Source organism: Lycium barbarum, chromosome 4 (assembly GCF_019175385.1).
Source record: "Lycium barbarum isolate Lr01 chromosome 4, ASM1917538v2, whole genome shotgun sequence".
NCBI lineage: Eukaryota > Viridiplantae > Streptophyta > Magnoliopsida > Solanales > Solanaceae > Lycium > Lycium barbarum.
In genome coordinates this window covers 24,655,777-24,682,489 of record NC_083340.1, presented here as the reverse complement: position 1 = coordinate 24,682,489, position 26,713 = coordinate 24,655,777, and the positions used below count along the sequence as shown (strand labels likewise).

The 26,713-nt window shown below is 34.7% G+C and overlaps 1 protein-coding gene and 1 long non-coding RNA gene across 3 annotated transcripts; one reads left to right on the top strand and one right to left on the bottom strand.

The window, feature by feature from the left end:
* Positions 1 to 8,270: 8,270 nt before the first annotated feature.
* Positions 8,271 to 8,938, top strand: LOC132638295 (uncharacterized). Its single transcript, XR_009581663.1, has 2 exons — positions 8,271 to 8,629; positions 8,725 to 8,938. It is a non-coding gene; the product is annotated as an uncharacterized LOC132638295 (long non-coding RNA).
* A 9,540-nt stretch (positions 8,939 to 18,478) lies between these two features.
* On the bottom strand, positions 18,479 to 23,806 carry LOC132635609 (beta-1,3-galactosyltransferase 7-like). 2 transcript variants are annotated; one of them, XM_060352065.1, is made up of 11 exons: positions 23,455 to 23,806; positions 22,994 to 23,102; positions 22,846 to 22,895; positions 22,219 to 22,421; positions 22,070 to 22,133; positions 20,162 to 20,234; positions 19,963 to 20,083; positions 19,750 to 19,837; positions 19,533 to 19,658; positions 19,085 to 19,194; positions 18,479 to 18,995 (listed from the first exon to the last, which is right to left on the bottom strand). In XM_060352065.1, exons 1-11 carry the CDS (start codon positions 23,547 to 23,549, stop codon positions 18,847 to 18,849), a joined length of 1,188 nt encoding a protein of 395 aa, XP_060208048.1. In that variant the 5' UTR covers positions 23,550 to 23,806; the 3' UTR covers positions 18,479 to 18,846. The 2 variants fall into 2 exon arrangements, with proteins under 2 accessions (XP_060208048.1, XP_060208049.1); XM_060352066.1 differs by having other exon boundaries at positions 22,846 to 22,892; positions 23,455 to 23,797.
* Between the last annotated feature and the right edge of the window lie 2,907 nt (positions 23,807 to 26,713).

Below are 26,713 nucleotides of genomic sequence, written 5' to 3'. Positions count from 1 at the left end.
TCTTATATTTCAGTTCAGGCGCCCACCTTCGAATGCGGGTATCTTATATTTCAGTTCAGGAGGTGTCTTATATTTCAGTTCAGGCACCCACCTCCGAATGCGGGTATTTTGTATTTCAGTTCAGGCGCCCACCTCCGAATGCGGGTATCTTATATTTCAGTTCAGGCGCCCACCTCCGAATGCGGTTCAGGCGCTCACCTCCGAATGCGGGTATCTTATATTTCAGTTCAGGCACCCACCTCCGAATGCGGGTATTTTATATTTCAGTTCAGGCACCCACCTCCGAATGCGGGTATTTTATATTTCAGCTCAGGCGCCCACCTCCGAATGCGGGTATTCTATATTTCAGTTCAGGCGCCCACCTCCGAATGCGGGTATTTTATATATCAGTTCAGGCACCCACCTCTGAATGCAGGCACCCACCTCCGAATGCGGGTATTTTATATTTCAGCTCAGGCGCCCACCTCCGAATGCGGGTATTCTATATTTCAGTTCAGGCGCCCACCTCCGAATGCGGGTATTTTATATATCAGTTCAGGCACCCACCTCCGAATGTGGATTCAACTTTCAAAACAGGGGTTGCAAGTGTAACTTCTCCAACCTCGTCTTATTTACACATATATTTCTTTATTGCTAACAATTGTTTTTAGCTGTTGGCTTTTTGACAATATCGAAGTTGGCATCACACATCAACTCGTGGAACTATTTCTTCGGCAGCGAACTGGGGCAATTTGTCGGGAAGGATAATAAAACTTTCCGACACGGGTCAAGGATCTACCTCGAACACTCGTCTCTAATCACAAGTATTCTTTTGCATTCCAGCAATTGAATTCTCAAGTCTCTATCATAATACCCAGTGTTATCATAATTCAACACTGGGACAATATTTTGCAAGATTCGCGCTAATCGGGTTCAGGTGTCGTAATTGTTCCAGAACTACACTCGACCTGATTCTCGTGCAGCCCGAGATATGTAGGCAACTCAGAGACCGGAGTTCGGTCATATACTTCTCAAGTTTCCTTTAGCCGGGACAAAATAGGCTATTGAGTCAACGTCTTTGCCCGACAACTCTTTTCATCATTACCGGGCAAAGAGGGACAAGTTGTTGACACCCAATTTTGTCCCGCCTCTCCTCCAAAATACCTATTTACGCTTTTAATATTTTTAGAAAAATTAAAATATATATATTTATTTTTTACTATAATTATTAGCCTCTTATCAATATCGGCATTTCATTATTCTATACAATTACTAGCCATTATTATTATTATTATTATTATTATTATTATTATTATTATTATTACTATTATTATTATTATTATTCACATCTTTATCATTTCAGCACATTTTACCAGCTTACGCACACGCATCGCATTTATCTTTGCATAATTAAATAATAGTATTTATTTTACTGGGGATTTTCGAAATATTATTGCACGGCTATTACAACGCCATTTTTTATCTGAGCATTAATGATTGCATGTCTTATATCGAGTAATATTTTAACACAAGTTATTTAAATAGGTCTTTTATTTAAAATGTAGTAGCCCAACCAACTCATGCTATTTTCGGATCAATTCACAAAATCAGTCCACATTTTTTAAATTTACTAGCCCATTGTTAATTCATCCCAACCCAAGTCAAAGCCCAATCAACAACATTATTTTCGGACTAGCCCATTATCACTTAAAATAAAATCTAGCCCATTCATTTAATACCAGTCCAAAAGAAATTGACCCAGCCCACAAATTTCGGATCCGACCCGGTCCAGCCCATCCCTTATTTTTCCTTTAACCCTAAATCCCTAATCCCCTTCATTTTTGGTTTTCTCCTTCGTCTCCTCTCTTCTTTTTCCCCCTTTCCCTTTTCCGCCGCTCCTTCCCCACCACGCCGCCGCTCCTCTCTTGTCATCATCCCCACCACGCCGTTCCCTTTCCCTACCCCCGCTCCTTTCTTTCCCTTTCATCATCATCATCGTCGTACCCCGCTACCCCACTCTCCACTCACCGCCGCCCCTGCTTCCCTCTTTCATCATCACCTACGCTCCCTCCGCTCCTCTTTTTCCTTACTCTATTAAAGGGGTGGGAATCGCAGGAAATGACGGAAGGATGACAGTTCCTGAACCCCAAAAACCCCCTATTTTGTAGTTTTTTGTTGTTGTTGTTTGGAGCGGCAAAAATCCCTCGAAATTAGACAGGTTTTAGAACCCCCAAAAGTGCCTTGCAAAAACAAATTTTGGAATTCAGGAAATCCCCCTAAGAATTAAGCTCTCAGCCGCACAATAACCCTTTTGAAAATTTAAGTCCTTTAGCCTAAAATTTCATAGAAAACGGAAGGTGTTCGTTTTGTTGCTAAACATACTCCAAGCCAAAATTTCGATTTTTATCCATCTCTTTTATTTCTGGGAACTAAGTTTTGAAGTGTTCGAGGGATATCGAGACCTTCGCCTCACTTCGCTGCACCCGAAGAAGGTAAAATCTCCTCCTTATTGTTTAGTTTTCAGTAGTTTTAAGGGTGTTTGTGGATTTATATGTATTTGTGTGAAATTAGTTTGTAAATTAATTATTGGTTCAGCCTGTTATTAGTTTTTCACAATAGAAATCTGCTTTGGTTTAATCTGATATGGTGTCATTTTTTTATTTTTTATGTGTTGGCTAATGGCTGCGTCACATGATTAGTTTGATTTAGTTCGATTAGTGTAATGTCAGTTCAAGTATATACTGTTTAATTAGTCTTTGCGTATGTCGAATCTAAAATTCGTATATGTTTGAGTGTCAGCCAACATTAATCTAGTTCCTTGTTACATGAACATGCCATTCCCATATCACAAAAAATGTATTGTATTAAAATGATTGGCAATGTTAAGATTAGTTTACAAGCTGCATGTTTATTTAACTCATTACCTAGGCTCTCCATTTTGTAGGAATTCACTTAAATGGCATGAAAACTGTCTAGTATAGTTTTGGCCATGTTTTCATTTATATTTGACAAAAGAAACTGCCAAATAACATTGTATTGAGTTAGTATGCCTCTATCGTGGTCTGTTAATACACCTCCCATTAGTTTTCTTTTTTTTGGTAAATGTTTGAGCGCTTGAACTGCTTAGGTGTTTCGTTTGCTCAGTTATGATTTAGTTCCTGTTTGTGTTTGTTTTGGTTGTATTACGCGTGTTCGAGCTTAGTTTAATTCTGTGCCTAGTTCTGTAGTTATTCAGTTCTATGTTAGGTACCAATTTGGATTAGTCATGCGTTTATTAGGTCCATATTGCTTATTTGGTCTTCATTTGATTGGTTCCGTATATTAGTTTGTAGCTTTGCTAATGATGTGCATGTGCTTACCTTCAGTTTGTTCCGTATGATTCATTCTATATTTTGTTTCGATTAGCCATATGTATTCAACTTATAGCAGTTTGAGTATAGTTTGCACGCTCAATAATGATTGGACACAGTTTAGTTTGGGGTTTATTATTATTCCCTATACTAATTTAGCAGGAATCCTGTTGACGTAATCATGTTTACTCAGATGTTTAATAGTTCAATAAAATGTGAATGCTGTTTCAGTTTGATGCCTCTTTCATATTGGTTTAGCATAAGCATATTTGCCCTTTTGTGTTTCTTTAGTTTGTTGGTCTCAGTTTGACTTGAGCCTTGTTTGTCATTTGTGTCATGGTAATCTAACTTAAAATATGGCAATCACTCTCCTGATTTTTGATTGGAACATGTTTGTTAAGGTCAGCTGGAAATTAAGAGATGAGTTTAACATGGTGGACTAGATCATAAACCCATATTTTGGATCTCATTTATTTATGCTTAAAACGCCAGCCTTTGTCCATTTAGTGAAGTAATCTTCAAATAGTTTCCTAGATAAGTCTAAATGGAGGTTGATAAAGAAATAAACCTAGTCTAATTCCCTGTGGATGTGTAATATCTCTGAGTAAGTATACTTTCTGTTTTAAATGGTTAAAGGATCATCATGTCATAACTGTGTAGGATTAACTTCATAATGCTTTCTTTTCCTTTCCACCTGATTGACTATGTACAGTATGTATATTGTGGATCCTGTCTAACAATTTGGACTAGTTTTTTTAAATGATATGTGTGGTTTCGGCAGAATGTTTGTTTATTTCCAAAAGAGGTATTGTTGATAAAATCTCTATCTTTATTAAGCCTAAAACTGCCTGTTTGAAACTAAGAGACATATTAATTGATTCAAAGTGTTTGAGATTTTGTATGCTCCCTGCATGCCTTGTTTTCCTAAGTATGAAACTCCTGCCATTTGGTTCACTGTTAGTTCAAATGATCAGAAAGTCTAGTTTCAGTATTTTTAAACTCTCGTCGATGTTCTGCTAAATCTGGAAAGCTATCTGATATGCTTTGCCTAATAAAATGATAAGTTTTATGCCACATGATCATTCTTGCTGAATCTAAATTTGTTTGTGCATTCAAGGACATTGTATGAGTTAGAAGATTATGTAATCTCGCATGATACTCTGTCTTGGTCCTGTGAAGGTTAAGGTCATTAGGTCTCACTGGTATGACTAAAAAAGAATATCAAAGAGTATGCTGATATAGTTTATTTGCTGTCTACTGATCTGGTAGTTGGTGTGTTTTCATTTTTTTATCCTTTGACAATGCCTATATAGGATTTTTACGTGTCAAATGACTTGGCACGATTGCTCTTTCTTATTTCTTCTTTATATGACTGAATGGCTATAGTTTGTAGGGAATATATGTTCACATATACAAAGTATATTCAACTCTGTGCACCTATCCTGACATGTGTATGATAGTATGTCTAATGTATATTGGAAGTATCATCCTAGACAGTCAATTCTACCATTAAGTATTGAGGATGTTGGAATTCCTTTCTCTATTCGATGGACCTCTGTTCAAAATGTGGAATATGACTTTGCTGGGCTTAAGTTATTCAGTAATGTGAAACAAGTCATATGGGCTTCAGTTGTTTTTCTTTATCATTGTCTCATTTGAGCTTGCACATTTTCTCTAATTGTCTTATTATTGCGTCATGTGCTAATTCAATCTGCATACTTAGTTTCTTTACTTATGTCCTAATCCGTTATTATATACTAATTCTTTTTCTTTCGTTTTATGCATGACCATCGCATATCGCGTACGAGTCCAAGGGACTCGTCATTCTTGCATTCGCTGTTGGGCTAAAAGCCCAACTCAGCTCTCGTGTCAGCTCCCTGATCAGCCCAATCCGCAGCAAAAAACCCCGAAGAAAGAAAAGATGGAAATTTTGGGCCAAGGCCCAATAGTGGACAGTTCCCAAAAAAATGGGCTGGCCCATTCGATAGTTATTTACCTATTTTATTTTATTTTGTGCATATTAATTTGTATTACGCAACTAACCCTTTATTTTGTTTTTGTTTTCTTAATTTAGATAAGTCCTAATGAATTAATAGGTTTAGTTTTAATATTGGGTAGTTTAGTTTAAGGAAGACTAACCATTAATCCCATAAGTTATGCTTTTCTTCTCATGCTTTTATCTTATTTGAAATAATCAATTTGCAAAATGACATGATCATATATTTTAAGTAAAGGGATCACATTTTTATCATAAACGTTTCAAAACGTCACTAATACGCAATTATAAGTATATTTTTAAATAACTCTTCAAGTTTTGAGTCAATCACGCATATTCTTAATTAAGCATAGTTGATAAAGATACTAAAAATGGATAAAGGAAATCTATTGACTATTTTGTATTTTTATTCACAAATCGAAAGTCAATTAATACCTCATTGCTTAGTTCGTTTAAATATTTATTAAAACATTGCATAAATTTGCATCTTCTTCTACTTATATGTAAGTTATCATGTTTTTTGTAAACTTCATTTTTATGCTACTTCCTTTAAAATTATTATTAACGATTATAAATTATATTTCAAATAGCATCCTAAGATTCCCCTTTATACGAATATTAGTCTTACTTTCAATAGTCTCTTATTGAAAACCTTAATAACCTTTATGAGTCTTATTCTAAAAATGGCATTTAAAGTTTTCTTTATACAAATTATACCTCTTTTCTGTAAATCTTATTTTAATTAACATGATTTTCTTTCTTAAAAACTTTAGCAATATTTTAAGGTCATTTTCTAAAATTTAACCCTACATTTAATTTAATTAATTAACCTAAGTTGGTCGGATAATCGTAAGTTAACGGATTCTAAAGGATGCCTAACCCCTTTCCTTTAGGATAATATAGAGCCCTTACCTAGAATCACACTGGTTAAGCAGACTATTAATTGAGGTTTAGTTTTAACTTTGCCTTAGTTAACATCTAGGTGTCCTAATTCACCGTTAAATTAATTAGGTGGCGACTCCTTAAAACAAATAAACAGGAATCACCAATACGTCATACTCCCTAAACTGACTCCGGTTAAAATGGGGTGCGGCAAACATTAGCAATGATCTTGTGATTAGAACACATGAACTATCTAAAAGCATGAACTAAGCCTAACAGGGCAATAATACTTAAACATGGATTAAGTCAAACTACAGTATAACAAAGTTGGGCTAATGACATGATAAATGCTAAATCAACAAGGCTGGACCAGAGCCAATGCTAAGAAGCTAACACACTTAAACATGCTTAAAACTATTAACGAACATAACTAAATAAGAATGACAACCCACACATAAGCAGATATTAAACTAGCAATAAAAAAGTACCATAATAACATCCTAGAACACATCTAAGCAGAGAAACAGCTATAAATTCAAAATAACTAAAAAGAGAAGATTCACTGACCTTCTTCGGGTGCAGCGAAGTGAGGCGCGGGGGTTTCGATATCCACTCGAACACTTCAAATCTCCGAGTTTGCGTAGACTCAGATGCGAAACAGTAACAAGAGCAAACAATGAGAAGTAAAAATGAATCGACACTTCAGATATTAAGAAAATAGTGGGCTAATATTTTAGGGGAAAATTGAGACGGCCGAAAGGAATCTAATTTTTAGGGAATTTTCCAGGCGGCTCCCCAGACTCTTTTTTTTAAACGAACATAGAAATGATTATTTATAGGGGGGAAATCTAGGGTTTTCTAGGGTTTGAAAAATTTGAAAAATCGGGCGGGCTCTTTTCGATTCAACGTTAGGATTTTGTAGGCATTTTGACTATCTTGATCAGAATACCCAGATAAAGGGACAAAAACAATTAAAATCGGTACTTGAAAAATGAAAAAAAACTGATGAAGAAAGTGATTTCGATTCACAAATGGACGAAGTCCATTAAAACCTTTCAGATCGAAAGAACAGAGGGAGAAAAGAGACAAACTTCCAACGTTGAAAACTGATCGAGCATTGAATCCTTTTCCCAAATCGGCCATGCAGGGACTGTGGGAGTGAAAGGGGTCTGTGGAATCGCCATTTTTGGCCGAGGAGAGAGGAAGAGGAAAGAGAAGGGGGGGGGGGGGGGTGCGACTGAAGACAAAGGAACCCTAATGGTTCATTTGTGAAGAGGGAACCGGGTCGGGTCACAGGTAGTGGGTTGCGGGCTAGTGAGTTTAAAAGGTGGGCTGGGTCGGTTTATGGATGTAGTGGGCTGAGTTGAATATTAAAATGTGGGCTGGTTTCACTAATTAGGCCTTAGCCCAAATAGTTTTAGGATTTAATTATGGACTGAATTAATATGGGCTGATCCGAAAAAAATAATATGGATTGATTGGACTCGGATTTTGGGCTTCTAAATTTAAATAAAAGGCCTATCTTAATTAATTATATATTAACAGGTGCAAAATATTATTTAATATAAAAGTATGTAATTATTAGTGCTCAGATAAAAAATAAAATTATATGATGTCACAATAGCTATGCAATAACATTTTTTTAAGGTTCAATAGTAAATAAACGCTATTATTTAATTGTGCGATAATAAATGCGGTGCGTGTGCCTATGGTGGTAAAAATGCTGAAATGATTATAATGCGAATTATAATAATACTGGTAATGATAATAATAATAATAATAATAATAATAATAATAATAATAATACTAATAATAGTAATAATAATAATAATAATACTGATAAGGATAAGTAACAAAAATAATAACAGCTAGTGACTGCAATAGAATAACGAAAGACCGGTATTAATGAAAGCTAATAATTATAGTAAAATATAAGTAATTATTTTTTTAAAGTTGCCAAAAATATTAGAAGCGTAAACAGATATTTTGGAAGAGAGGCGGGACAAAATTGGATGTCGAACACAAATGAGTAATTTTTTTTCAGTGAAAATGGGGCCTCCAAAATTTTGGGGGCCTAAAAGCTAAAACCATTGCTTTGGCTGCCTTAGCCTTGAGTTGGCAGTATCAGACGGGGGCTAGACATCGGGTGGAAAATAAAAATAAAATAAAATAAAAGAGAAAGAGGGTTTTACTGGTTTGCATTTTCCAACATAGGAGTACACTAAAATAAGCGAAGGAAATGGAACTCTGAGCCATGAGAAACAAGAATACAGGCAAACCTATTTAGTAAAAAAAACAAAATCAAGAATCACAGATTCACTTCACTTGGAAAATGGCAAATCAGCATCATCAAACACAGAGTAGTCTTGAAGCAGTACCTCTTCTAGTGGTCATACTTATTGGTGCCCATGTCCTTGCTCTGGTACTTTCTTTTTCTTTTTTCAATTAATATATTTTTCACATCGATGCACTGACAGTAAGGTAAAATATTTGATTCATTTAATGAAATTTGTGTAGGTGTACTGGATTTATCGACTAGCAAGTCAGAAGCAACCCCAAAGGCTTAAAAAACACTAGGATTTCAATTTTATGTTTGGGAACATTTAGTGTTCTTTGAATGGGGCAATTTGGTTTGTATATTTTGTTATAGACTGGATATATTTGTGCTTCAATTTGTACTAGGGTGGTAACCCCTTGGTCCCTTTTTTAATACAATTTCACTTTTGATTAATGCTGGTCAACTTTAGTTATTCTTGATTTTTTGTTTTTGAGAATTTGGGTTCTTGAAATTTTAATAGGGTAATCTATTATCTAATCAAGACATGAATATGAGCTTCCTATTCTTTTGTTTTTTGATTGCTAAAGGTATTTGCTTTCTCTTGAGCCGAGGGTCTTTCGGAAACAACCTCTACCTTCCAAGGCAGGGGTAAGGTCTGCGTATACTTTACCCTCCCAGACCCCACATTGTGGGATTTCACTGGGTATGTTGTTGTTGTATTGTTGAAGGTATTTCATTGAAAATCCAGCAACAAGAAAGTTCTATAAAGGTATATACATAGGGAGCAGATTATCATTGCTACAAGTGTAAAGAGCCCAAGATTCTGTATCATGTGCAATAGCCATGTTACACACATACAAAAAAAAAAAAGAAAAAAAAAAGGAAACAGTAGAAGATATATATATTTGCAATAGCTTGGCGAGGCTGGCACTCAATGCTCAAGTACCCGTATTCCATGTGAGTCAATTGACTTTGATTAGGCCAAACCTCCCCAGAGAGAAACGTGCCCACGAGGTCACCAACGAGATGTTGTAGATAAACCTGCTAAAGAAGAAGTAGAGTATATCATAACTGACTGCACCAATAAGACTTAGAGTAAACGAACGATTCGAGCTCCTTACAAAAGGCAGTTCAGCTTGATAACTCGATAAGCTGTATTGACAGAACAAAGCCACTCTTTCAAAGGTGGGATCAATCCTTTCATTTTGGAGCCAAAACCTATTATTTATACTGAGAAACTGGTAATGCTTACAAATATTTTGTCTTGGCACCCTATCTCAGTAGCAATTCCAGATTAAAAGTAGTTTGGCACCCATAATTTGAAAAAAATTGGGTCCGCCGCTATCTTCTGCAGATATTGACCTCCCTCTTTTGGAGGTTTTCATGCATTAAACATGCTGCCTGAGCAACCAACCGACTGAAGCATCCCACCTTTAAAGGTGCTATGTTCCTCCGGATACACTTCATGGCCAAAAGGAGATGCTGGCAGGTAAGTCACTTTGATGTTTATAACGTGCTCTGACTGTGAATTTCCCTTTTGCATCACCCTTCCAATATGGTCTGAAGATGAAAACGTGCTGTTATTAGCTTCCTGTGCTTGAGAATAAAATTTGGTGGGGTTCTGTTCAATTTCTTTTAGATATTTTCTTTAAATTTAGACAGTTTTAACTTGTTTTCTGGATTTTAAAGTTGAATTTGTGTTCCTGAAAGTCGAATTGGGTAATATACTATTGAATCAGGATTTGAAAATGTGCTTCGCATCGTTGCTTTGGCATATCTGCATGAAAGGCCAAATTATGACCTGTTGCCTTGAACTTGTTCCTCTTCCCATTAAGTTCAGGCGAAATACATTATACATAAAATGACTCTAAATTTTTGAGTTCCAAAAGTCTAATAGTGGGTGACGGAGAGTCGATAGTGTGAGCTGTTGGCCTTCTTGTTGCTTTATTTACTGGGGATGCAGAAAGTAGGGGAAACGGATTGTCTGGTGTTTGGCCTTGTTCATCTGATTCTTGAAAATTCTTTTCCAAATATGGCATCGTTTAGGGAGATTTTGTGTCTGTTGCGTCAGATTTCTATCATTCTGGTTATCTTTTTGTGTAAACTGGTCAAAAGTATGCCGAATGTCATTCATTGGGTTGCATGTGTTTCTTGCAGCACCTAAGGCGAAATCAACTTCTTCTTCTGTTACTCAATTTAGGTTATTAAGGCAAGCATAGTCAAAGGCCTGTTATAGTCCAAAGAAATTGACTTAAACTAATGACATGCTAAGAATATAGTGGATGTAGAATTTGACATTTTACTTGTGGTTGTAGTAATAAATTAAATAAAGTAAAAAGGTTAATGGGACAAAGAAGATGTTCTGCTTAATTTGGATTCAGGTTTCTTCCAGAGTAAAGAATAAAAAAGCTGAAGTTACAAGTGTGGAGCAATTGTTCTACTAACCCAAATCAGAACCAGGAGAGTAAATTATCCAATGTGTAGCTTTAAGGAAGTTCTCCTTTCTCTTAACTTAAATACCCAAGTATTTTGGTAACTGCCTCTAATAATCTCAGTTGTATTGCTAAATGCTAACTGCTAACTGCCTCCACTTTTGAGGTAAAAAAGAGGGAGGCTTGGACTCCTATACTTTTTTTAGTGCTTGCACTCTTATAGGGCTTTGAAGTCTGAACTAGGTATAGGAATCAATTTCTATGTCCATTTGGTTTGGATTCTCAGGTTCTTGCCACGTCATGGCGCCCTTGCTCCCAAGAGTTAGCTCAATTGGCAAATGTTGAGTGACTTGTGTCTTAGGTCATAGGTTTGAGCCCTCTGCCAAGCGAACGAACTCTGGTATTTAAGTGGAGAAGGGTAGAGGGCGGGCCCATCACCCCGAGTTCCGAAAGCTTTGGTTGGCCAAAGGGTCGCCTTTCGATGTATTTCTCGGTCATTATAAACAAATTCACGTACCCCTGGAACCATATGAAATGTGTTCCTACTTCTTATAGAACCTGAATCATGTGAAGTAGTTCTTACACTTAACAAGAAATCGACAAGTTAAGAGTATACAGAAGGACAGACGATCTTCTATGAGTAACGAAGATAGATAACTATTGAGGATCTGAGTAGTTAGAAATGGGGAGTTCCGGTTGAATGGTACGACCTAGGGAACTTTGGTAATTTAAGGTTACTTTGAATTGTACATTCTGCAGTATTTATGCTTACATTTGATCAGGTTGACAAAATAGCTGGATGCCTTTCCAAAATTCCATTAATTTAGTAGAAAAAAGAATGAAATTTCAGATTAAGATGAATCACTTTAATCTAATTTTGCATTGGTATCCAATACTTTGTAGTACTTGTAGCAAAACGTCAATTCCCCAATCTAAAACTCCACAGTTAGCTCCAAAATTCATCTGGTTTTCTGTGTAAGTGTATATTAGAACCTAAAAATCCTGTTTCCTCGTTTAGTTTTCTGTTAAAGCCTTAAAGGGGATATTTGATTCCGTGTTTATTCTTGTTCGACGAAATCAGTATGTAGAGGTTAAAATACAATAAGGACATTTAGAGTAAATGTGGATTCGACTTAGTTGATATTAGTTTGACTGCATCGCTCGCCTTAAATGCTCTTTTTATCTTTCTTAAAGGACTGTTTTTGCTATAATCTTATTGAGAGTCAAGATGCAATTAACTTGAATATGAATTTGCAAGTCTTAAGGGATAGAGTTTGCTAAGATCATTTGAACATAATGTATTCTATAGTTGTTTGGTTTTCATTGTCTTACGTGCTCAAATTTGATAACTGGAAAGCTGTTCCTTTCCCATTAAGATGAACCATGTTGAAATAAATGATGTTAACCTGTCATGTTCTTGCTTTGAAAGCCATTGGTTGAAGGTATCCTGTTAGTTCATTCTGAAAAATTGATTTCTAGCATCTAAATTAATATTTGGAAGCCTTCAGTTAGTGACAGCATGAATGGTTTTCTTTAAGCTCATCAGTTATATGCTAAAACTGTTGTGAAAGTTGGGGTAGTAGAAAAGGGGATTCCCTTTGTCTTTACTTAGTTGCTAGGTAAAGTCTTGGTGAGAATAGTTGTAACAAATCATGTTTGTAAATCTTCTTTTTTTGGTTTAGCATAGAAAACACCGGAATTGGTCAGAGTTTGTTGTATTGGTATTAGTATTATTAATTGGAAAAGAACATATATTAGGCATTCTAGCAATAAAAAAAGGTCTTGACTTTTAAATTTAATGTTTCAGTTCCTTTTTAAAATATTTGAGTAATTACATGTTGACTTTTGAAAATTTGGGCATTATACTAAGGACTTATTTAACAAATTTCGTTTTAGTTTGAAGAAGTTTTCTGGACTTACGCCCCAACAAAAAAAAACTCGCCCCAAACGCCTAGGCTTACGCCCAAACAAAAAAAAAACTCGCCCCAAACGCCTGGGCGTACGCCCCAAATTGCTGGGCGTACGCCTTTGGGGACTTGCGCCCCGACCCATCGCCCCGAGGCATTTTTGGTACGCCCCGCCCCGGGACTCGCCCCGAGGCTCGCCTCAAAAACGCCTTTTAAAACACTGGTTTTTATTGTTTACTGGTTGTTTGAGTCTAAACTGTTTTTGTTAACATTTCTATTTGGCTGAGATTGTTTTTGGATAACACTTGAAGTAGTCAAGTACTACACTTGTCTGGAGTGATAATCTTAGTTGTGGTTTGAATTTGTTTCTGGATTAGTTTAAACTGCCAAGAATTCTCACAAAAACATAACTTACCCAACCTTACGTCCTTAAGCAACTAAACCACAAAATGCATGCCCTTAACGTTTTTAGCAACGCTTAGTTTAAGATTTTGGTTGAATTCTTTGTACAGGCTAAAGTCTTAAGACTATCTGAAGTAAACTTGGTTCAAAAATGGTCCGTTTGCTTACATGAATATCAGTTGGCTTTCTCTGTTCTCTCATGTTTAATGCCATGGCTATAGGCTTCAAAATTCAAATTGAGATGTCAGGAGAACCATAATTGCACCATGTATTACTTGAGACATGAATATGTTCGAACCATGCTTTGCCTTACCTTGAAAGTTGAAATGTTTGAAGACTACCTAATGATTAATAGCGCTCTCATAACTAATTAGAGTGTTTTGTTTAAGGTTCTAGCTCTCTTTTGCTGCAAATGAAGAGTTATACAGTCGGGTGTATGAAATAATTAATGACCATAAGAAGCAGTTAATGATCTATACTGAATGTACGCTTATAATTAAATGACGTTTCAGAAACCATGCCAACAAGTACTAACTGTCATGTTGTTCAAGTGTTTCGTTCTGAATTTTGATGAAGTCCATTAGATGATTCTGGTGATAGTAGAGGCATTGTGAGTGTAAACTGGTGAAGAGACTCCAGCTTTCTATTAAAAAAAGGCTTAAAACTTGATAACCAGACGATATTTAAGATCTGATGGAACCAAATATCATGAAATACCCTCTTAACTGCTTTAGTTTAGATGAACTTGTTCCCATGAATTTGTACTTATTGATACAAATAATAGTCATTTTTAAGTACTTTCTTTACATATCCTAAAGGAGTGTTTTCTTTGTAAATTCTAAAAAGAGTACTTTCTTTGCATATTGTAAAAATGTGCTTTTTGGAATATGAGAATAGTATTTTTCTTTTAATATGGTAGAAAGAGTACTCTCTTTTTCATGTTGTTGAATTCTTGCTTCAGGTTCTCTGATGCTTAATTATCAGTGTTATACATAGTTATAGGATGTATTGGAATTTGAATCTTACAATTTTATTTAAAAAAGATGGACATGATTTGCACGTGCCTTAGAGTTTCAAATTCTACAAATGAAACTCTAAGATATTGTCATCTAGTTACACTTATTGCAACTCAAAAATTGATGACAGTGTCATAATGTTCACGAAGAAATCTTATTACGTTTCAAGTTATAATTGTGTTTAATTTTTAAGTTTGTAATCTTAGAGTAAATAGTGTTTGTCAGGTATCACAAGTGAAATAATAATTTTTTCCATGTACAATGAGTGAAATAACATTAGAAAATTATTTTGTTAGATGCCAAGAGTGAAATTAGTTACTATGGACGAAAATTGTTAGAGGAATACTTATTCATGCCTCGAGTTTCATCTATATAGGTTTGAACTCTAATACAATCTAAGTGGTATACTTTTATAAGATCAAATTCTTTTTAAAGCAAGGCTTGCTCAGAATTTCAAGATTTTCACTAAACTACAATTCAACACACTATACTGGAGATTCACTTGTAGAAGTCTATGCTGCTTATAAAAATTGAATATATTTTTGTTCAAATATTATTTTTGCGTAAAAAATGATTAAGTTTCAAGTTGTTTTGAAATTGCAAATTATTTTTAAATACGTAAAAGTGGTTGTTTGTGAATCTCTCTCCATTAAAGCATGACAAGTATTTTGACACTGAGGGAGTATCAGTTGTACCTTACGCATTTAGAAGTAAGAACACACTTTGAATCAAAATTGTGTGGAATTTGCGTACTTCGATTAATTTACAGCATACTTGCTATCTTCCATCAGTACAATTGGATAGATGGAAAGAGACCACCTTGTGATTTTGTTTTCATTGGAACTAGTGTACTCGCCCACGCATCGCGTGGTCATAAAAGCAAATAAAAAATACGTTCAAAATTAGCCTCATAATTCTTTTAAAAATGTTAATTAGGCCTACTACATAATTCTACTTTTGATGGTCATATATGATTCTACTATTGTTTTCGTTACTCCTTTAATGAAGATAATTTAATGTTAAAAAAAAATGATATAAATTGGAGCATATGATCTTAAATAAGTAAAAATTTAATATTAAATAATAAAAAGGAAAAAAAATGGTGATATAAAAATGGGTTGATGTAAGCCTTACATATATTGCAAATCCTTTTTTCTTCCTCTACTCAAAGAATATTGTTCAGGTGGCAAATTCTCCACAACATTCTCGATCCAATGTATCGCTTACTAACTATATATATGACAAGTCACGGTCTAGATAATTCATTTCAATTTATTTTCTTTAATTTACTATTTTCTATTCTTTTACTCCATTAAGCTGGTGGATAATATAATTGAATTAACGTCATTCTTTTTTTCTAGACAATAAAAATAAACTAAGAAATAGAAATTCATAAAAATTATAATACATGAATATATAATGCGTTGATAAATGGATATAAAATATTCATTTTATAAACTTAATAAGCATAAATTACATGTAATGTTTGCATCACTTTACCTCATATTGATATCCCAAAATTAAATATTGAAAACTATAGCATTTTTGTGAGAATATTCTTAATTACTGATTGACAGAACATTATCGTCGTCAATTCTCACTGAAATTCATACAAAACAACCTATTTAATATTGAAACCTATAGCACTTTTGTGGGAATATTTCTTAATCCTTTTCTCCACATTTTCTTCCTCTTTAGTCGTCTACGGCTTACACAAATTATATTTTGTTATGCATATGTACATTATAGTATGTCATTTCTTCGTGCTAAACAATCTATTTTAATGTTTTGAATTCAAAATTATATCCACTCTTTCCACAACTTCCTTTTGTCAAATAAATTAGTAGTGTAACTCCAAAAGCAGTTGAGTCTTTTCTTTAGAAATCAAGCACCATAATTGTATATTACAAAGGATAAGATTAATTCACCAACTGAAATACATTCGCATTTTATTTCAGTTGGTTTCAACAATTTTTTCAACAACCAACTAAAAACTGAAAAGAAAGAGCATATAATTTTCTTATAATGAAAAGATTCGTAAATACCTATTTGTTATAGCCTGTAATTCTCTGGATATTCTTCTGAAACTTTTTTTGAATCACATCCTAATCTTGTCTTATTTTCAAAATTTTATAGAACCTTTTCGTTTCACATGCATGCTGATTGTTGGATCAATAGTCATCCTAATGTTTAATATTTATAGTAATGAAAGAGTTTTGCAACATTAATACAGTAATTAATGCAATATTATTGTGGTGCTTACTCATAATAAATGTCTGCCATTGGAAATTCTTAGAGAAAGCAAATGAAAACACTTTAATATGACAAATACAAACAGTACTCCACTGCAAACGGCAACAATGGGAAAGCAAATGGACAACTTCAATTTTAACTTTTATGGGACTTTAATGTGTGGCCTTTTAAAAACGTATAATGAATGAAAATGAAGAGGTAAACAGAAGCAAAAAGTTAAACCAGAAATGTGTGACTTTTGAATTTTCATTAAGGCAACCATTAAGGTTATGTTATGTACTCCCTCCGTTCCAAAATAAGTGTCCTTTTAGGCTTTTTATTTTGTTCCAAACTAAGTGACACTTTAGGATTTCAAGAAGAAATTAATTCTATTCTTTCAAATTTACCCTTATTTATTTTCAAGAATCATTAAATAACTTTTCTTTTTCTAAGCATTAATTAGGGGTAAGTTGATAAAACACTCCTAATTTTCTAGGAGTGAGCAATTTTTTAAGAGTGTGCATGAGCTAAAAGAGACACTTATTTTGGAATGGAGGGAGTAGTTGCTACGTGGGTTGATTATAGCTGAAACTGTTAATTGGGAAAGGTTTGTCATAAAGATCATCTTTAGTTAATTTTAATTTTTAATCAGAAAAAATGAGGTAAAAGGCCAAAAAATTAACAAAATAGATAAATACTAATGCTGGTCATAGAGAGATGTCACATCACCTCTTCTATGCCCATTTTTTTTTTGCACGGATTGCCCTTCTTTTGGAGTGGTCTTTAAATTTTGCCCCTCATATTTGTGGTCTTTAAATTTTGCCCTTCGCTTGGATACCTGAGGTTCTGGGTTCGAACTCCCGCTCAGGCATAAAATAAAAAATAATTTCGCAAGGCAGGACTGGGGGGAGTGTATGCCGGATCCCGCATAAAGTCCTTAAGGAAAAACTAAAGTTATGCCGGAGGGGGCATAACTTTTCCTCAAGGCATAGTTTAGTTATGCCTTATGGGGCAAAACTTTTCCTTAAGGAACTATGCCTTATGGGGCAGACTTTTAATTAAGGCATTACCAAAAGTATGCCCCATAAGGCAGAACTTTTTCTTAAGGTATAGACTTTGCCTTATAAGGCAAACTTTTAGTTATGCCTTAAGGAAAATTCCGCCTTATGTGGCATACTATAAAAGTTTGTCCATTAAAAGTATGCCCCCACTGGCATAAACTTGTGAAGGAATTACCAAAGTTATGCCGGACCCGGCATACTTATGCCAAGTCTGCCTATAAGGCATAAGTATGCCGGGTCCGGTATGAGTTTGGTAATTCCTTAACAAGTTTATGCCGGTGGGGGCATACTTTTAATGGGCAAACTTTTATGCCGGACCCGACATAAACTTGTGAAGGAATTACCAAAGTTATGCCGGACCCAACATACTTATGCCAAGTCTGCCCATAGTATGTTGGGTCCGGCATAACTTTGGTAATTCCTTCACAAGTGTATGCCGATGGGGGCATAGCGAAATTTTAACTCTGCCTTGCGATTTTTTTTTTAAAATTTTGACTGTGTGGGGGTTCGAACCTGGAACCCATGGGATTTAGCAGAAGGGCAAAATTTAAAGATTTCAAATATGAGGGGCAAAATTTAAAGACCACCCAAAAGAAGGGCAATTCGCCCGCGCCTAGCTTTATTGGATATATTGATTTAGATCTAAAACCCGTGGAATTTATGATGTCTTTATCTTTGAGTAATCTGAAAATTATGTTATGAATAAATCTAAAACCCGTGGAATTTATGATGTCTTTATCTTTGAGTAATCTGAAAATTATGTTATGAATACCCTTTATAATCCAACACCTTCTTTTCAAATATTCTATCGTCAAAAAGATAGTACCACATGAAACCCACTTTTATATCAAAATAGATTCAATTTTTTTAAATTGTGTCAGAACAAAATCAGAGAACAAAATTTGGATGAAAAAATTTCTATATGTGCATAAGATATGAAAGCTTGTGGAAATGAGGAAAATTTTCTTTGGAATGTACCAAGAGCTCAACAAAAATGTACCAAGAGCTCAACAAAAAAGATTTACCACAACATACAGTGGAATTACAAATCTAATAGCTCTAACATCCAGTCGGCTCTAATCTTGGATAGAATTATGGTTAGTGAAGACTACACTCCTTCCTACTATTAATACTTTTGTCAACAGCCTCTAGCAAGCAATATGTATAAACAGCAGTTCTAAGTTCTCCGGCAAGCTCTGCAATTTTCTCTCGTAGCATCGGGTCTCCTCCTTGCAAATGATCCACAAGTTACCCCTCTTGACAGGATAGATACCATGTTTGAAGAGTAGCTTCTGATAATGAGAAAGATGACTAAATGAGAGCACCCCATAGAGTAGCAGGACTTTCGCTGCATTTAGCGTGTACATGCTTGATTCTTTGTACTGATTTGCAAATTCCACTGCAGCTCCAATCAAATGATGCCACACAAACACTACCTGCTTGTGCTTTCCATTCGCATTCTGTCACAACACAGGAATTAGAAGACCATAGGTACTGAGATTACAAGATACGTAGTATATGTGACACAGTATTTTTAGAAAGTGCTAACCTGGCGGAGTTCCACAGCACAGGCTACGATCATCAATGTGCTCAACTTCTAGACCAATCAACCATGCCCCGAGTGACACATCTTCATTTGCATACTTATGCAGAATAGGTCTGAAAATCACCACGGTTCACTATTAGATGGACAAGCATATATATCATACTTAGACTAGAGAACTGAAAGTGTGAAACGGGAGCAATCCCGAATCTAGCTGAATCTGCTATAGCTTTAGTGAGTGAGAAGGAATGTCCACTTTCCCCTATTTCAAGTGTATGTGCCCTTGCTATCATTTGCATAAAGTTTACCAACCGCAAAAGAATTTCAAAACTATAATCAGCATACAGCATATTCAACAAGATCCTAGCATTACATGTTCAAAATAGAAATGCTATAGCATGACGAAAACATTTAGGCCAGACTTTAAGGAAGCATATATGAACAACAATCTCACTTGTTGTTGGCAATGTATGTTGCCAATTCTTTCGAGAGGGCATATATCTGTCCACTTGCATGTCGGAAGTACTTATTCCCCGTCTCTCCAAATTTCCAAAACTCAGGTTCATGGTACTTCACACTCCTATCAAGGAAAAGAATGCAAAGAGTAATTCTAGTAAATAAAAAATTCTGAAATTTACATCAGCTGGCCAGAATAGTTTCAAAGAAGTTACTTTTGATAAAGAACTGGTCCAGATTTCATGCATCCTATGTACACCCTGGGTTTTAACCTGTGCCTGGCGAGAGTTGCAGCTAGTGTACCTACAATACCATGGCGCTCAACTATTAATTTCCAAATCAATGAAAATCATCAGCTTTTAGTCATCCGGAACTGTAAGGTACATAAAGAGAGAAGGTAAATATGGCAGGTAAAAAGAGAGATGTACCTAAATTGACATGAACATCATCATCAATCTTCACATAGAACTCGGCATCCCATTTCGCAACTCCAGCGGAGAAAAAAGCTTTCGTCTTTGCAGATAACTCATGATAGCCTTCTATGTGATCCTGTAAAATATAATTATGAGATGAAACTGCAAAAACAACAATCATATGGAGGCAAGTCAAAACACAATTTGTACTTACAAGTCGAAGAATGTCCTTATGCTGAGCATCTTCACTATCAATGGCTCGATCTAAAATGCTATTTGATGTTGCACTGTATTCAGGAGTATAAGAACTTTTAGACCAGAGTCTATGACATTTCAGATAATTATATTGGTGTAAGCTGAACACAACAACAACCAAAAAAAAAAAAAAAAAAAGAGTGAAGTGAGAAAGTAAAAGAATAGGAAACATTTTCCTCGTTTAAGTCTGTTGTAAACCTCAAACTACGAATTTCCCGGCTGCATCCTTATAGAGAACTAGTAATCATGATAGAAAATACCCAGCTTGTTGGGTATTTCAATTCCTTTTCATCACTTTAGATGGCTCCGCTTGTCTTTTTGTTCTGGACCTAAAGTGGTTTTATAACTTCAACTTTTATTTTCAACCTTAGTACCAACTTTTTCAGGAACTGCATAGAAAGCACAGGTAGAAGTGATTGGCTTATCCTTCAAGAAGAAATGTAATTATCACTCAATTTACTGACACCTAGAAAATTAGAAAGTTGTAAACTGTCTATAGAAGGATAGCAAAAACATTTGACAGATTATTACAGGTGAGCAAACGTGCAACACACTGTATCTGAATCACTCGTGGCTTATCTATGACTTTGTGCCGTGGACGATACAGTTTCCACAAGAGAACCAATCTCTAAATTTTAATATCCAAATGCACTATTTCAAAAAAAGCCTTTCCTGTTCTGATGCAAAGTAAACTTCACTCTGCTATTTAAGATTTTAATTAAAAGAAACAAAAAAGAAGACAAAACAAACCATTTATCAACTAATGTGTCCTGCACTTCTTTTTATCAATTTGGACACCAAGTTAAAGCCATACTCCTGGGCCACGATACATCTACCCAAGATTGAAAAGTAATAGCAGCCATCAAGTTGAAATTCATAAGGGATGTTATTACTTTCTTATTTTAACATTTCCAATATCAGTTCAAATGCGATCAGAGTAATTCATGTCCAACTAAATTGATTGCTAGAGTGGTGCTCACAAGTCACACTAAACAACTGAGAGGCAAATCACACTGCTCATGGAAATATATTCACTCTTCTTGGCATTCTAAAGAAAGAAGTAAATTGAAGCATTATATGTCAGACCAATTGAATTCAAATCTACAACCTCTGAAAAGGCTAATGTCTATTTGTTTGGATATTTTGAAGATACAATAGTCAAATTAACATGGATCATTCACAAATGGCATCCCCAATCCCGAAAGTCAAGTCTTTCAGTACTGGGACCGAAGTAAAGTACTTTTGAGTTGCTCTTTGCCCAAAGCCTTCCTTCCGACTTAGTTAGAAATACCGACTCTAAATAGCTTTAGCCTTTGATTCTTGGAAATCCAGAAAGAGTGGGATAACAACACACATTAGTTTAGGAAGGTACATATGTTCATACAAAATTAGAAGTTCCCGCAAGTTCCTGTAAGCAGAAAAAAGAACTTCTTACAGCTTAGTTCAAAAGTTGCATGCTGCGCATTACCAGATAGAAAAGAAAAAAGGTGCCAAAACGCTAGATTATAGATGATTTTGTATGAGCTGCTGAAAATAGAGATTCCAATGGGTTATTCATAATGAAAAAGATGTGTTAGTATTCAATCACTTGCAGTTCTCTATACCTTCTCTTAAATCATTCCAATCCAACTTTAGTAGAGAATTAACTCTTAACAAGCTTCTAAACGATAAGTTCCTTAGTAGAGCTCTTGAAAAGCTAAACATATCATTCAACTTTTAAGTGAAACAGGGGATATCTAAAACAAACAACAGGAACATATTATCACTCTTTTGGCAAGAAAGAATATGAGACTCTACCAGAAACTCATCGATGAATAAGCCTCTATATGGTTGTTATGCAGAAGACATGAAGCAATGTAAATCATACCTGTGGCCTATCATGAAGCGCACAACGATCCCCTTTTCTTGCTCTAATCTAAGTAGCTTTTCACCTATTCAAACGCACGGAACATTGTCAAAGGAGGCGGAAAATGGAAACAGAAATTCGAAGTACATCAATAATCTTATAATAATCACCTTGAGGCATCCAGGTCTCTCTAATGGAATCACGCCTCTTTCTACTACTGAAGGCAGTGTTGATCCCAATAACCATAAATGCCTTCTTTCTCGTCACACTTGTTTCAGAATCTGTGCTCATGGAAGGAACCGCTTCAGTTTTCCGTGGAATTAGAGGAGAAGGCAGCTCACTTTGAATCTTAGCAATTGAATTATCCAACGACCTGACAATGTTCCAATAAAGAAAATGGTCATCAAGATCAGAACTACTTAAGGCATCATAGCTTTTTAACAAGGTCAAGATCACAATTTTTTTTTATATAAACATGTTTCTTCAGTCCGTGGTGTAACATACTCCCTCCGTTCACTTTTACTTCTTTCATTTCTCGAGAGTCAAACTATATGGACTTTGACCAATTTTTTAAGTTGTGTCTTTTCATCATATTAATTGCAACTTATAGTATTTTTTGTATAGTTTTCAAACATCTAAATTTTAATTTTAAAATATTGAGTTAATCGAAGAATAGTCAAATTGACTCTCGAGAAGCGAAATGTGACAAGTAAAAGTGAATGCATGGATTATTTAGTTCAATGTTAAGTGGAAAGAAACAAAGTTTAAGGTAATCACATGAAAACTGTAATACTCACTGGATAGCTACTTGGGCTTTGTTAAACTCTCCCATCATGTCCTCCTTCTGCTGATAATAAAACATCACACAGACTTAGAAAACTGCAATAATAGCTAGTATAATAATGACAATTTTTTTTTCTTTCTTTGTTTGGGGGGGTGTTGGACCTGGCTATTTTTGGTTTCACAATCATCAGAAACAGAAGCCAAGTCTCTTTCTTGGGTATGGCGCCTTCCAAACATGATCCTTCCATCTGATTCTGGAGGACTCCAAACTCTAATTATGCAATGATCACCACAAACAAAATAGTCAAAAGCAAGAAAAAGAAATATGTATAGAGATACCTAAACACAAGCAAATATTCTCAACCAAAACTAAACATCAAACTTAACCAAACAGCTATTCTTGAAAATCCAATAGACCAACCAAACATGAAACTCAACCAAACAACTATTCTTGAAAATCCAATAAGGTTTATTATGCATTAAAAATGATCACCCAAAATTTTTGCAGAAAAAAGACAAGACTAGCACACTAAATCAATCAAACAGAGCTATTTCTTGAATCCCATTGATTCATTTTGCATGACACAAATTAAACCCTGAAAATATGAATGAAAATGAGTTACCTGTTAGAGAAAAACATGCCAAGAGCAAAGCTAAAAATGCAAAAGATAGCAATCCATTTAGGTGAGACTTTGCCTCTATTTCGATTCTTCATCATTCTCTTATGAGGGACAAGCGCGGGGTTTTCTTCTGTCTTTATTTATTGCATCACCAAGAAGATTTTGAGGAGATTCCCGGGGGGGGGGGGGGGGGGGGAGGGGGTCCTCTTCTTTTTCCTTGTATGTTAAAATTAACGATTTTTGTTACTGGTTAGTTGGTAGTTTCACAGATTTGTCAACGCCAAAATATAATAAATGAGAAACCAATGCCAAATGATGGAATCTCTTTTATTTTCTTGGAATTATATAATGCTACCAGACAGAGAAAAAGAAAGTAGGCTGCATGAAAATTTTAATTTTGGAACTTATTCATCAGTAGATTTTCATCCAATTATTTTTGTTTCTATCAGTTTTAGCACCTTTTTATCATTTAGCCCCAGCCCCAGCCCCCTCCTCTTAGAAGCACCTCTTTTTATTCAAATGACTTGAACGCACAACTTTCGAATTAGATGTTGAGGGTGCTTATCATCTAAAGCAATCCCTTTGTCAAAATATGCTTAGGATGCGGTCCGAAACCTCAATTAGCTGAGTAAGGCTCATTAAATGTGGTAGTGCTTCTTTACATATTTTTTTTTTATTTTCATGACTTGAACTTAAAATATATGATTAAGGGTGAGAAATATAATGATCATATACATCCTACTACAAATTTAGGTGGTATTTAATAATCTAGTACACGTCTATTCTTATTTAAAACTTTTAACTTTTTTATAATGTTTGTAAAATTATAGGAACGTAAGGAAAATAAAACTCATGGCTTTTGTAGTAATTTTAAAATACTATAATTTTATTCGTAATAATTACATAAGTCGTCACAGAAATTTAAGTTATGATGATTCTTTTCTAGATAATTCTTTTTATATTCAATATTGATGCACATTTCTTCGCTAGTATATAAGCTCAATAGTTTACGATTGTGAAATAAAATGACATTTATCCGTATAAAATTTTCACAAACAACTATTGCTAATGGAATTCACCTAATTGACATCTATAGTCACGTTGATAACACCAAAGAAAAATAAGTTAAGGAACTTATTTTTTATTTTCTCAAGAAATAAAATAAGATGATTTTGCTTCAACTTTTTTGGTGGGGAGAGGGGGAGCCAGGGACGTGGAGCGGCGTAGGGAGAAAGACAAAAAAAAATGATGTCATGAAGATATACTTTTATATTATTAAAATATAAGATTAAAATAACTTTAGTAACAAATTATAAGTTAACACAAAATAATTATACCTTAGACCGTAAAAAATAGAACTTCTCTATATAAGTCAAGCAAAACGGAGGACTAATCCAATTATCTAATCTTATACCATGCTCGCTAATTAGGAAGAAAGTAACCTTACTAATCATTTGGAATTACTAGAAAATAAAAATAAAAAGTTGATATTAATAAACCAAACAGCCACTTAATTTAGAGAAAGAAAGTGAAAATGAAAATAAAAGGAACCAAAAGTAGGAACCTTGGTGGAGCCTTGAGGAAATCACATGGAGGACGGCTATGAAAAGTCATGTTTAATGTCTTGTCAAAATTGGTTAGTTAATCCGTGTTTGGATAGTCGTAAACGACTACTTAGGAGTCTCTCTTCGTGGAAACTAAACAACGATGTAAACGACTCAACAAATAATTCTATTCAGGGAAAATGCCGTGTTACGTTTAGTGGTCAAGTCAATTTTCATTTTTTCCTGGTCATAAAAGATAACAATATTATTATTAATTAATACATATTGTAACAAAATACAAGTTAGTTACGATTATCGTGCCATATAATTACAATCTATTGATATCCATTGATTTTATAAGGCTTAATACATTGATGACCCTTTAAATTTGTCATAAATTTTATTTAGTCAGTCGAACTACGGTTTGTTTCAAATGAACATATGATAAAGTGTTTTTATTAGACACTTCAATTCAAATTTTGGAAAAAAAAAAATCTTTTTCGGATGTTGTCAAGAAGTATATCTCTCGCATTTGCCGTCAACAAGAATCATTAGATGCTTAATTTTCATTCTGGTCAACTAATGGACAAATTGTTCCTTACCCAAGAGATTTGATCTAATTCCCCAACCATTTCCTTTTAAGTTAATCTTTTTGTTTGTTACTATGTCGCTACTATTATTTTATGGCTTGAGGGTAGTTTCTGAAATACATAGTGATGAATTCGTTGAGTAAGAAGACAACAAGAAGACAAAGGCATCGATGGTATGAAGAACACAAAAGGTAAAGTCATCTGTTATACATTGGGCCTTCTAAATCAGACTTGGACCACAAACCAACTGGGCCTTTTATTAGAATTGGGCCTCAAATGAATTTCCCATGGAAAGCCTTCATGAACAAATTATACAAAACCTAAAGCATAGTGCAATATACACATGACATACGTATAAGAAATAGTACAAGATATTTATTTAGATCATTCTAGAAATGTATATAGGTGTATAAGATTCCAAATTACAATCTGGAAATTTTGTACAGAATTTTTGTACAGCTCATAGGTTTGTTAGGAGCATTTTTTATTGCATTTCAGTCCTTTATAGCTAGTATAAGTAGAGAATGTATATACAAGAAATACACACAGAAAAAATTTCCCAATCATTGTCTCTTTTACTTTCTAACATGGTATCAGAGCAGTGACAAAAACTCTGAATCAGTAAAGCTTTCTTGACTCATTTTCTACAAATTTTTCTCTGTCTCATACTTCATTTTGTTGCATTTGTCTCATTCTTCCTTCAAGCTTGAAACATGACTGGAAACACTGAGAATACTCAAAACACTGAAAACACCTCAGGTTCAGTTTCACAAACAATGACAACACCAAATGTAGCTTCTCTTGATTTTAGCAACCCTCTTTTTCGTCACTCTTCAGATGCACCAGGAATGAGCTTGGTGAATAACATCTTCAATGGAAAAGGATACCAAGGTTGGAGGAGGTCTGTACTCATTGCATTATCTGCAAAAAACAAACTCAGCTTCATCAATGGAACTCTTGCATAACCAGGACTTGAGGACCAGGAATATCAAACATGGAATAGGTGCAATGATATAGTCACTTCTTGGTTGCTTAACTCTTTGTCAAAAGACATTGCAGATTCAGTCATTTATTCAAGAACTGCAAAGGAACTATGGACAGATCTGGAACAAAGATTTGGCCAGTCTA

Excerpts from the sequence above, each read along its gene's own strand:
- LOC132635609 (XM_060352065.1), bottom strand. The coding sequence starts at position 23,549 with ATGATGAAGAATCGAAATAGAGGCAAAGTCTCACCTAAATGGATTGCT. Across the intron at positions 19,195-19,532 it reads ACATACATTGCCAACAACAA|ACCTATTCTGCATAAGTATG; the intron begins GTGAGATTGTTG and ends GGTGATTTTCAG. Across the intron at positions 18,996-19,084 it reads GTGCTGTGGAACTCCGCCAG|AATGCGAATGGAAAGCACAA; the intron begins GTTAGCACTTTC and ends GTGTTGTGACAG.